Source organism: Marmota marmota, unplaced genomic scaffold (genome assembly GCF_001458135.2).
Source record: "Marmota marmota marmota unplaced genomic scaffold, marMar, whole genome shotgun sequence".
Lineage (NCBI taxonomy): Eukaryota > Metazoa > Chordata > Mammalia > Rodentia > Sciuridae > Marmota > Marmota marmota.
The window spans coordinates 5,472,363-5,484,919 of record NW_026000026.1 but is presented as its reverse complement, the minus strand read 5'-3'; the positions used below and the strand labels follow the sequence as shown (position 1 = coordinate 5,484,919).

The following is a 12,557-nucleotide window of genomic DNA, read 5'->3' as shown; positions in this document are numbered from 1 at the left end:
TGCATGCAAGGCAAATACTCTACCCACTGAGCTGTATCCCCAGCCCCCTTTTTATGTTTTATTTTGAGATAGGGTCTCAGTAGTCCTGAGGGCCTTGCTATGTAGCTGGCCTGGCCTTGAACTTGTGATTGTCCTGCCTCAGCCTCCTGAGGCTCCTGGGATTATAGGTGTGCACCACCACACCTGGCCCCAGCCCTTTTTAAAACAAGTTTTTTGAGACAGGGTCTCACTGAGTTGCCCAGGCTGTCCTCGAACTTGATCCTCCTGCCTCAGCCTCCCGAGTTGGGGTTACAGTTGTGCGCCAAGCTTTCTCGATCACACCGCTAGTTGCAGGGCTGTTTGATGCTTCCCGTGGACTTGATCATAGGTTTAAATAGGATTCCGTATTGGAGGGTGATGGCTGTTTTCCTAATGAGTTTCTTCTGAGGGATTTTATGTGTTTGGAGGATGGCTTTCCTGTATTTCTGGTGTCCCTGGACCTGCCACCAAGTCATCTTCCTGTGTTGTTTGTAATGAAGGCTGAGGCTCTCTGGCAACTCCAGGGGCCTAAAGTGTTCAAGAGACGTGACTTGAGGAAGGTTCTTGTTGGTTCATGACTTTGTGCCTTGGGGATGGCCTTAAAAATGGCAGATCATTTTTTGGTCACTCAAATCCAATTGCTATATTCTCTAAGTGCCTACAGTATGAAGACTCCTAGGGCAGATTGCACATTTTTTTGGTTGGCTTTGTAAACGTGAACTTGTGTACGTTGGGCTCTTAACCATGGGGACGACATTGGTGATGGTGGCACCGTGTTAATTCCATACATTCTATCCTCTCATTTGAACACAGCCCCATAATCCCGTGACGTTAGATAACTCACCTTCATTTTACAGATGAGAAAACTGAGGCCCAGAGGTGGGGAGACCCGTCCAAGGTCATGCGGCTGTTTAGCGGTAGTTAAAATTTGTACCTACGTAGGCCAGGGCCACCTGGTGACTCTGAGACACTAGTGTTCAGTCTATGGCCTTTTAAAATGGGAGGGAGGAAAGACCCTCATAGTTACCCAATGACCTGCTAATGTTGTGGACAGTAGAGGAACCGCAGCTAGCTCGACTGTTTAGCAGATGTGAAATGCTGTGATTTTCTTGTGTTGTTATTGATGTACTTGTTCAAATTCCTGTTGAGAATGCACATTTGTTTTGAAACCAAACCTGTCTTTCTTGCCTACATTTCAGTCAGAACTAAGACATGGTCCGTTTTACTATATGAAGCAGCCACTCACCACAGACCCTGTTGATGTTGTACCGCAGGATGGACGGAATGATTTCTACTGCTGGGTTTGTCACCGGGAAGGCCAAGTCCTTTGCTGTGAGCTCTGTCCCCGGGTTTATCACGCTAAGTGTCTGAGACTGACATCGGAACCAGAGGGGGACTGGTTTTGTCCTGAATGTGAGGTTAGTTCCCAACGAATGAATACATTACCTGCTTCGTTTCCTCTCTCTTCTCTTCCTTTGACTTACAAACTTTCCAATAACCCAGATAAGGGGAAAAGAGACACTTCTTGCCTCCCACCCGCTCTGTCCTGGCCACCCCACTTTTGGTCCAGCATCTGCCCCTGGCTGCGGTCCTGCAGCTCTTGGAGAAGTGATGGAATATTGTCTGGGTTCTTCTCGAGTCTTTGAGTCGCTTTGAGCTCTGCCGCTGTCTGCTCCTTCTCGAATGCCCGTCTTACACGATAACTTTTGAACCCGTTGACAGTTCACACGATCTGAAACGCTCTCGCACAGCTTCTCTTGGGTGTGCCCTGCTGCGTCATGGGATCAGCAGCCGCCGCCGACCTGGGACGCCCAGTTTGGGTCCTGTGTTCTGGGTGGTGGCCGTGCCATCTGAGTCTTTCTTTCATGCAACAAGTATTTCTAAGGGAGATCGGATAGTGCTCAGAAAAGTAGGCATGGATCACTTTCCTTTTAACAGAAAAGGACAGAAGTGAAAATCAAGTTAGAAATAATGAGTTTGAAGAAAGCTGCAAACTGAAGATGGGGAGTAGGGAGTTCAGGAGCCGCAGGGCGTTGCATTTTAAATGTCCAGGCCTGGAAGGCCCCCTGAGATTTGAGAAGGAGCTGATGGAGGTGGGCCCTGCTGTCTGGGGGAACCTTCCGGGCAGGGGTGCGGCCTGGGCAGAGCAGGGGAGCAGTGAAGGCAGCGTAGGCTTCATGGGTAGCCAAGAGCTGTCCGAAGCCAAGCTCCCGCTCTTTATTAGACCAGTCCCTGGACTTGCAGGGTTCTGAGGCGGCATCTGTTCTTGGCCACTCTGGACTAGGAGGCTCTTTCGAATGCTGAAAAGGAGAGTCATCTGAAAGTCACTTAGAGCAGAATGTCTCTTGGATCCCAAGGCACGCTGGCCTCAGATCTCACATGAAGACACGTCTGGGGAGCCGTGGCGGGGCTGCCCGGGTGTCTTCTGTGGAAAAGAAAACAAGTCACAGATAGTGTCCCTGCCACCACTTCTGTGCAGGGGAAGGAGGAAAATAGAAAATAGGTGAAAAGAAATCAGGCATCAAGTCGGTCTGGTGACGACCCTGGGGTGGCACTCTGCCTCTAAAACGGCTGGAAGATGGCTGCTGGTTCCCTTGGTCACTCTTCTACGGAGACAGAGGTGGGCTGGGCGTGTTTGGAGCCAGGTGTGGTTCTGCTACACCCAGAGCGCCACCTGGAACCTCCACTGGTGTCCCTTGGTCCTAAGCGACTGTTCCCATTTGTTTCATCCCATTGCAGAACAGGTAGTGGTTCCCCTGGGACGCCTCCTCTGCAGGGAGAGCTCCTTCAAACTGTGCCTAAAGCGGTGGGGTTTATTGTCAGCATGTGTGGGAAGGGCCCAGAGACGGGGCCGTCCCAGCTGGTGCCCAGTCAGGCCCTTTCCATCTCATCCTGAGACCACGTGTCCCCCTCAAGGCCCTAGGTGGGCTCCAGTGGCATGTGTGATAGACAAGAGTCCTAGTCTAAGAGGAAGACACTTCTGGCATCTCTTTGTCAAGCAGAAGGATTTTATCCTCATTCTCCAGCTGATTTACCCTGGCCTCGGGGTGAGCTTCCGATCCTCAGTTCCTATGCAACAAAGGCTTCCTAAGGGCTTCATGTAGCACTTCCAGGCGGTGCCAGCCAGGAGGAAGGAGCAGGGGGTGAGGGAGTGAGGGACAGTTGGGCATGTAACCCGAGTGTTCTCCTTGGGTGGAGCCCAGCATCAGTCTGGAATTCAAACCATCAGGAGTTCTGCGTGCACGATCCACAGCCTGATTTTCTTCCAGGGTCGCCTGGTAAGGCAAGACTAGCTCTTCAGGCTCTGGTAGCCCAGGAATGAGATGCGTGCATCGTGCAGCCTTTCTAACTTCCTAGTGACTCTTGGGTGGTCCTTCTCCTCAACAACCAGCCAGACACATCTGAGAGTTCCCAGAGAAGTGAAGAGTGGAAACAGTCCAGATTATCCAAGAACACTTATCCGCGCTCCTTCCACAGATGGCTGAGGAACATTTCATGACTTAGGAGCGGACGCTATTTTTGTTGTTGCCGGGACATGGGCCTTTGAATCCCCGAGATATGGTATCACAGTCCCATGGCAGAATCCACTTTCCGTCATCTCTCTCTGTCTCCTCTTTGATGGGACTTTCCCTTATGAAATGACATCTCTTGCCTGTGTGGACAGACAGGTAGATTCTGCCCTTTGGAAATGTGCCCATGAATCCCAAGAGAGTTCACATCAGTGCTGATGAACAATGGAGTCCTATTAATTATTAGTCCACTCCACCCCTGGGTTCTTCCTGCAGGGAGCCTGTCTCTTGCCATCAGACAGTGCTGGGCCACGTTTCCTGCACGAATAGCTCTGACTCTCAAGAGGCTCGAGATTAGCAGCTGATGACAGTTCATCTTGGGAGGAGATTCCCCCCCCCCCCGCAATGCATCGGTGACCTTCCCATTCACATCCCCTTCTTGAGAATCAAGGTTGGGATAAGGATGCTTTTCCAGATTCCCATCTCCCTCAACCTCCCCCAGATCCTGTCGTCTCCCTGAGCTGGAGACACTTCCTTGTAAGGTAGTCAGTGGGTGGTTGCTTTCTAATGTCTACCCACAGATCCAGTATATTTTGGTCTGGTAGATTGGAATCCTTGCCAAGGGAAACAGCTATTCACATTTAGATGGGAATCTCTTTTTATGTGTATGTTAAAAAAAAAAAGAAAGAAAAGAAAAAGTAGAAGGAGAATAAACCCGTGGCTCTGTGATTTTCTTTTTTCTAACCGGATGTGTGTGTATGATTTTTGACTCGTAGAAGATTACAGTAGCAGAGTGCATCGAGACCCAGAGCAAAGCCATGACAATGCTCACCATTGAACAGCTCTCCTACCTGCTCAAGTTTGCCATTCAGAAAATGAAACAGCCAGGGGTAAGAGGATCGGTCCGCCGGTGTAAGCGTAAATGAAGATAAGACTCCGTTTAGTTCTGTTAGCAGCTTTCCGAGTTGCTCGTCGGCTTTGCTTTTCAGATCCCTCTCCGGGCTCTTTGGACTTGTCTTGTGTGTCCCCATTTTAAATCTGTCAAGTAAACATCAGGTACGGTGCCATCCAGTGAGTTCTCTGTAGTGAGCTCTTTGTGTCCCCACGGGGTCCGGTCCTCAGTGGGGCCTTAAAGTCCTGATGGGTTGAGAAGTAGAACTTCACAGCCCCCTGGCCCCGAGGGCTGCGTGCTCCCTCCCTCAGCCTGGATGAATTCCGCTTCAGGGAGAGGAGGGCGTCCCAGTTTATTTATAACTGAGGTCTGGTGTGGAACCAGGGAGATTTCCATAATGGGTGAGAATTCGGTTAGTTCCATCAATTGTGAAACGAGTCCTGCTGCACAGCCTCTGCTACTTTTGCTTGGCTGTGCCTCACATGGCACCCTGCTGGGAGGGCCCGCCATACCCTAGGTGTGTCTGTTGTTATTATGATAGTTTTCAGGAAAATGGCAGAGGATTATCTTCTGTCAAAAATAATATGATGATACAATGGACATATTAGGACTCTGTCTCCCTCCAGATGAATCTCAAGAAACTGAAGGACGGGTCCCTCCTTTCTGATTTGCCCAGAGCACCCTCTGTGCTGTCCTTGGGTTTGCTTTCTAAGTCAAGGACATATGCAGTAGCCGAGTATCTCACTGCTTTTAGTGACCACTGTGGTTTTGTTTCTTTAAGCAAATAAAAGTTTTGCTTTGAGAGATTCTGAAATTTGTTATGATGATGAAATTTAAGATGTGCCAGTTAGATATTGAAGTAGTTACCTATTTATCTCTTGAATCAAATCTCAATCAGTGGAAGCAAAGCTGTGCTAGTAGCTTTAGTTTAGTTAAAAAACAAAAATCTTGGGCCAGGGACGGAGCTTGCCTAGTATGTATGAGGCCCTGGGTACAATCCTTGGAACCATAAAAAAAGAAAAAAATCTTTAAATTTTTTTTTTTACTGTGGAGGGATTGAACGTGACCTACTATTTACAAAAAGAACAGAGTATGTAGATTTGTCAACTCTGTCAAGTTTTAAACCAAAGGACAAATAGAAGAAACCTTTACTTTCTCACTCTGTTTGATGTAAAGTCGCCGATTTTGTTGAAACCTCCATGCTGGAACCCGGGGCCTGGCACACGCCAGGCAAGTGCCTTTCCCGTGAGCCATACCCCTGCTCTGGAGCATTTTTAAAATTTACAGTGGTCAAGCTTTCATTCTGGATTAAAGTGAACACAGGTGATTGCAAAAGGAAATCTGTTCCGATTCTTTGGTTGGGTATAATTTGGTATTTAATTAAATCTTTGGATTTAAAAAGAAAAGAATTACTAAGTAAATACCACCCAGCCATCTTGAGCTGAGTCAAGTTAGAGCTTAAGCAAATGGGTGAAGACTTTTTGCACACTTCTTGTACCGAAGGCAATTTGACCTCTGAAAAGAGGAACGGAATCTCACTGTCTAGATTTCCCATCGTATCAGAAACACCTGTTGGCACCCAAGAGACTTTGTCTGATGTGTCATCTTTAGGTGTGAACACATTTCCCCCTCAAGTCACTTTTGGTGATGAGTCCTCTAGGGTGTGGCCTAGCTCTAAAGTGACCCCTGGTGTGTTGGGACTCTCAGCCTCACTGGAAGGGGACAGAACCTGCTACTTGGGTGTATGTTGATAGCGAAGCAAATAACAAAACCCCAAGCAGTTCATCTGGGCCCAGGATCACCAACATCCAGGCAGCCTGGGACGGTGGCCAGTGGAGCTGCCCGCGGCCTCCTTCCTGGCAGTCTTGGAGAGGCTCTCTTCAGCTTCTCGGTCCCGTGTTGGCTGAAGCGTGGTCTTCCTGGCCTGTGCATGTGTACCTTTTCTCTTACAGACAGATGCATTCCAGAAGCCCGTTCCCTTGGAACAGCATCCCGACTACGCAGAATATATTTTCCACCCCATGGACCTTTGTACACTGGAAAAGGTTGGCCTCCGCCGCAGAGCCTCCCGTGCTGGCCCCTGGGTGTGGAGATGCCAAGGCAGCCCCTCACTTCCAAGTTAGATCAGTTTTATTTGGAGAGAAGAACTCTTGGTCCGCTCACTTCCTTTCCCCGGTGACGTCCTTCCGGGGGTTGAGGGGGGGCCCTGGGAGATGTGCTCACTGCTCTTCTGGGAGTGAATCCAGCTTCTACCTGAAACAGCCGTACTTCTAGGAATTAGCGATTTGATCGATTTCGCGCCTTACGTCCTCTTCTCTTTCTTTTGGAGGTGCTAATGAGAGCAGCAGGAAGGAAGAAGAGAACATTTAAGTAGCTGGGAAACCTCCAGATTAGCAATAAGGACGTGGCTTCTTAGAATCGGCTTCTCAGCCGATAAGGCTATTTTGTTAATGCCCGGAGGTGTTTTTCCGAGTTCATGCTAAAATTCCATGGTGAAAATTATATTTGTAACACTTTAGATTGCGCACACCACCATGGTGCTGATCTCAAACCATTAACTCAGTATGGGTAATGAAAAGTATCCATGAAGAGGACACATTGCTGGGTGTGTTGGTGCACAACCCCGACATCCCAGTGACTCAGGAGGCTGAGGCAGGAGGATCGCAAATTCAAGGCCAGCCTCAGCAACTTAGTGAGACCCAGACTCAAAATGATATAAAAAATGAAAAGAAAGACTGGGGATGTGGCTGAGTGGTAGAGTGCCCCTGGGTTCTTCCCTAGTAGTCCCACCAAAGAAGAATGAGGATACATCTTTCATACTGTTGGCATAGTGTTGTGTGAAGTGGGGATGGTGATGTGTGCTTCCTTGAGTTTTCAGGAGGCTCATGTGAGACCTGTCTTTATAATAAATACAAATAGAGAAATCGATCTCTTCTTGGAAGGAACCTCTTAACAAATGACAGCAGCGTTAAGATGAGAAAATTCAAGTTCCTGTAATGAATTCAGTGGTGCATTTTTTAAAATAGGGTCATAGATCTCACAATAATAGGATCATGGGAAATGAGTGGTGGTGAGCGGATGGTGCGAGGGGCAGGTGGATCTGCTCGGGGTGGAGCCACTGCTTACTGTGCCCCGTGGCTTCTCTTCCCAGAACGCTAAAAAGAAAATGTACGGCTGCACGGAGGCCTTCCTAGCTGACGCCAAGTGGATCTTGCACAACTGCATCATTTATAACGGGGGTGAGTGGCTGCGTGGCGCCCGGAGAGGGCACCCCGCACCTGGTGCGCGCTCTGCTGCCCCTCGCGAAGAACCGGGCTGCAGAGTCGAGCATCAGGCTTCGGGGGACCGAGGACACTGTGTGCGCATGGCCGTGGCGTGTGAACGGGGCCAGGGCGACGTGCACGGTAAGGCGTGAGCCGACGTCCGCGGCTCCGTGATGCGTGGTGTGCGCTCTCACGGTCCTCTCCAAACTCCGTAATTGAACGGAGGTGGAAATGTCAGGGAAATGCGCAGGTTCATGAGCACGTTCAGTGACTTGGACGAGCGCAGGGCCACACCTCAGGTCAGGTGGAGGCTTCGCAGTCACCTCTTTCTGCTGGAGCTCTGCTCTCCCTCTCTGGCCTAGAGTTCCAGATGGACGGGGCTGGGGGTGCTCTCGGTGTGGGGGCGCACACCCTGCGTTGGGATTTGGCATAACTGAGGATTGCGCCTTTGTAGTTGCCAGGTGATCTTTCCCGTGGTCAGCACGCCGAGGTCGGTCCCTTCCCCTGGTTAATGATGGACGTTCCGGTGGTTTCTGTCTTTGGGCTGTTGTAGAGGAAGCTGCTGGGGACTCCTGTGGTGCCCGTGGTCTGGGCAGGTGTGCCCGTGGCTCTTGGCTGTCTGGTGCTGCACCATCGAGTGGGTCATCTTCATGAGCACTCTTGTCCCAGTGCGTGCACAGAGCTCATATCAGGGTGCTCCACGGGCAGACACGTGATGTCCAGCGTCCCACATCCTGGCCCTGCCTGGCTTTTTTTTTTTTTTTTTAATTTTAATATTTATTTATTAGTTTTCGGCAGACACAACATCTTTGTTGGTATGTGGTGCTGAGGATCGAACCCGGGCCGCACGCATGCCAGGCGAGCGCGCTACCGCTTGAGCCACATCCCCAGCCCCTGCCTGGCTTTTTGACGAGGCCGTTCTTGGGTGACGTGAAATGTCTCCTATGACACCAGGGGCTTTGATTTGCCCTTTCCCCATGGCCAGGGACTGAGTGGTCATTTCATGTACTTCACAGTGATTTGTGTGTTGGGGTGAAACCCCCCAACTGTTCACTTCAGCTGGGCTGTTGCACTCTGTGGCTCGCTGCCGGAGCCCTTTATGTGCTGGATCTAGTGCTGACGGTTGTGTGTTCATGGATTTGGAGGATGGAGGAGAATTTCCATCTGATTTTCCTCTGGGCACCTTCCTTAAGGTTCTTTTCTGTCTGCCTCTGGCTGGGCGGGTCTCTCCGTGTCCTGCCCACCTGGTGCCCTGGTCTGCAGGTCAGCTTGTGCTTGTGCTGGGTGGTGCCTGTGGCTGACCCTCCACCTGCCTCCGCCTCCCTGGCCTTCCCTGTGCCTCAGCCTCTCGGCCTCTAAGACTCCTTCCCTGAGGCCCAGGTCATTGGAGGTCTCTGTCCTGGGCTCTCTACTGACCTGGCTGCATCACCCAGATTCCCGAGTGGTGCTGTTTGTATGTGCTTGATCTCTGCACCCGGAGGTGACTCCTCCCGGGGTGGGTCTGCCCTTGTTCTCTGCGTAGTGCAGACCCTCAGCCAGCGTTCCAGGGGGGCTCCCTGAGCAGGAGCCCGCATACTGCAGGGCCCGGAGAAAGGGGAGGTGCTGGGCGGTGAGCAGAGAGGCCCACCAAGCATGTGAGAGAGTGAGTGAGTGGGGTCAGGGGAAGGAGAAGACCAGCAGCCGCGGGGATGGGCAGTGGGGTGAGGGGAGCAGGGACTCCCGGTTGTTTGGAGAGGCTGCTGTTGGTAGCTCCCGGGGCTTGTTGGTTAGAGGGTCCTCAGACCTAAAGAGCTGGATATCTAGGTCACGTGCGCTTGTGTGTATATGTGTGTGTGTGTGAAATCTCTTTGTCAACAAATGTAAAATTTCTGAAAATATTCTAAGGGTCAAAGAAACCATGATTTTTTTTTTAACTACCTCATCCCCTGCTTTAGAGCAAAGGTGAGGATTTGGGTTAGACCTGTCCAGGTTTCTTCTTTGTTATGAGTGTCCTGGTGGAAGAACCTGACCTTGGCTTAGTTGATAATTGAGCTTGAACGCTCTTCCCTGCTTTCTGCTGTGGCTACTGGAGGATTCTTTGGAAGCCCCTGGCCCAGCCACGTGGTGACGTCCCCGCTGCCTTCTTGGGTTGCTGCAGTCTGGGGTGACGGGTACAGTAAGGCTCCTCTCCAGGACTTTTGAGCCTGTAGAAGATCAACACCTTTTTCAGATATTAATCCATGATCTGGGGAAAGCCACACCAGTTGCTCGGTTTGGGAGATGACCTTGAGGCATCAAAGACTGGTTGGTCTTGAAGGGCGAATAATCGGAACTGACATTAGAAAGCAGAAACTTTGGTCAGCTGCTGGAGGAAAGCGAGCTAAATGTTGTCAGGGGACATGTAACTGCAAGGTGGGGTGTTACAGTGTTTCCGGTAGAATTAATCCTATTTTCTTATTCCCCTAGGAAATCACAAATTGACGCAAATAGCAAAAGTAGTCATCAAAATCTGTGAACACGAGGTATGTGTTTCCCGCCGACCTGTAGACGCGTCCAGAGCTGGGTGCTGGGATCTGAAGGCGCGGTGGGGGGCCCTGGCCACCGTGGGCTTGGTTGCGGGGCCGACCGCGTCCCTATCTCTTGAAGGAAGTGAAGGCGACAGGAGAGGGGCCACGGTGTGATGAGCGCCTTTGCCTCCCAGTGGCCTCAGGGAGAAGATGCTCCTCTGTGGTTTTCTTCCTGAGGTTCTGGCCACTGCCGGGGTCCTGAGCTCTTTTCCTGGTTGTCACTAGAGCTCGCTGTGTCTGGCCCTGGCTGCATAGCCTGTGGCTTGGAGTCGGTGTCCTTTCTGTCCTCCTGAAGATGAGGTTTGGGTGAAAGTTTCCGTAGGGGGGCCGGGGTGTCCTGGAGTGGCTGTCCTATGGACCCCCGCAGGCTGTGCTGGACCTGTTGGGTCTGTGAGCTGTGAGACTCCGTGTGGTGGGACAAGATGGCAACCAGAGTGATGGGGGGGCGGCGGCGTTCTTTACCAGATCCCTTTGTAAGAATAGCAAACCGAGACCCGTCTTTGTGCATCTGTCCCTTCCTTCCTAAGAGGACCTGCCTGGGATGGCTGGGGAGCATCCACGAGGCACATCCCTCTGTGTGTGTCCACAGAGAGAGAAAGTGAGATTTTCTAAACTGCCTTTTCACTTGAAGTTCGAGTACTTTCTATTTTCTGGGTAATTGAACACATGGGAAGAACTGAATTTTTCCTGGCTGCGTAGTATCCACGGGCATTTTTTGTCATTTGAGTGGAACCTACTTGTGACAGCACTTTACCTAAGGTGACGATGCATGCCGTTGCCCCTCCATCTTGGGGTGTCCCATCTGCTTCTGATGGTCACTTTGCACAATGTTTAGATACACAGTGACCAGGTTGGAGGATGTGAACAGGGCAGAGGGCTAGGTAGATGCTTCCCGGTTGACTTCCAGAAAAGCGGTTACACCTCACACAACAGCTTGGGAGCGGACAGCGGGGAGGTGGTCTTCCCTCACTGTGGTCACCAGTTTGCCTTTTTTGGATGACAGGTGGCTGTGCGGTGTGCCTCTGGAAGAGCCCAGCAGCTGAGTGGGGTGGGAGGAGATGCCCCCTCCCTTCATTCACTCATGTCTTTGGTCACCAGTTAAGTCAGTCGGTTTCAGTAAGTGGCCCCTGGCGTGGTGATAGGTGATAAAGAGAAAATCGGGGCTGCTGATGTGGGAGACAGTAGCAGCAGCTCACCATGCCGTGGGGGAGCTTCAGGGCTTGGAGCCTGGTTGCCTGGGTTTACTTCCTGACCCTGCCACCTTGGTGCTGGGCCCTTGGACAGGTTCCTCAACTTCTCTGGGCCTCGTTTTCTCCTCCTGAAAAACGGTGGTAAGAAAAATCTCCCCTCGTTGGGCATTGTTGAGTCGATCCTCAGAGAGCACTCAGAAGGCCACAGCTCCCCAAGTCTTCGACAGCTGTTCACTTCTGTGGATACTGTGTCATCTGGCTCATTCCGTGTTTTTTATTAACCCTGGGGTTGGGTACCGATGGCACCCTTTTCCTTCCGAAGAAGAGGGGAGGATCAGGGAATATGGAGCATCTTTTCCTAAAGTTACTGAGCTAGGAAATGGTGGCAGTGAAGTTGGATCAAGGAGCTTCCTGGCTGTACATTCTGAGTCTGGAAGTTACTCGAGAAGTGTGCTGTCTTCTGCAGGAAAGGGACAGGGAAGGAGTTGGATTTTTGGGTTGTTGTCACTGGAAATAAAGTAGGGATGGTGTGATTAGAAATGGAAGTGGAGCATGGTGTGTTGGGGGACAGAGCAGCCGGAAAGGCTTGGAGAGCGGCGCTGGTACCAGGTGAGCTGAGTCCAGGGTGTGCTTCAGGTATTTAGGTTTCATTGTTAGTTTCTCAAATTGGCATGACTGGTATTTGGGAACCCCCCAGGTGTGACCATCCAAAATGCCTCAGACCTTGCCAAGTTCCTGGGGCGGGTGAGGGGTGAGGAACCTGCCTGCAGACCCAGTGCAGGGAAGTCTCTGGAAGCTTTTGAAGCAAGTTCAGATTTCTGTGGCTCTGGGCCCCGAGTGGGGAATGTGCTGTTGTGGGGCGAGAGTCTGGGCTGGATACCTGGGGTGTCCTTGGTCCAGAATGTGATGGTGGTGCCAAGGTGGGATCTATTTCCAAGGTGTTCCCACTGTGGCCCAGATCATTAAAATCATTAAGCAAACTATGTGTGAGCCTGCAGTCCCAGCTCCTCAGGGGTGGGAGGATCCCTTGAGCCCAGGGTTCTGGGACAGCCTGGGCAACACAGCAAGAACCCTGTCTTAAAAACCAAATCCAGCAAACAGCCAAATCACCAAAAAAAAAAAAAAAAAAAACCCTGGAC

The 12,557-nt window shown here is 51.0% G+C and overlaps 1 protein-coding gene and 1 long non-coding RNA gene across 31 annotated transcripts in view; one reads left to right on the top strand and one right to left on the bottom strand.

Annotated features, from left to right (window-relative positions):
- Positions 1-12,557, top strand: part of Zmynd8 (zinc finger MYND-type containing 8) — a 97,478-nt gene that overhangs the window by 35,117 nt on the left and 49,804 nt on the right. For 18 of the 30 annotated variants that reach the window (XM_048810805.1, XM_015479243.2, XM_015479205.2 and 15 more), the window contains 5 exons: positions 1,218-1,436; positions 4,304-4,417; positions 6,372-6,464; positions 7,571-7,658; positions 10,128-10,183. The exons of 1 other annotated variant lie outside the window; for it this stretch is intronic. In XM_048810805.1, coding sequence (XP_048666762.1) covers positions 1,218-1,436; positions 4,304-4,417; positions 6,372-6,464; positions 7,571-7,658; positions 10,128-10,183 — 570 coding nt within the window. 11 more of the 30 variants (XM_048810812.1, XM_048810814.1, XM_015479286.2 and 8 more) reach the window with 5 other exon arrangements.
- On the bottom strand, positions 1,360-11,904 carry LOC125618949. Its single transcript, XR_007350339.1, has 3 exons — positions 11,894-11,904; positions 11,308-11,313; positions 1,360-1,760 (listed from the first exon to the last, which is right to left on the bottom strand). It is a non-coding gene; the product is annotated as an uncharacterized LOC125618949 (long non-coding RNA).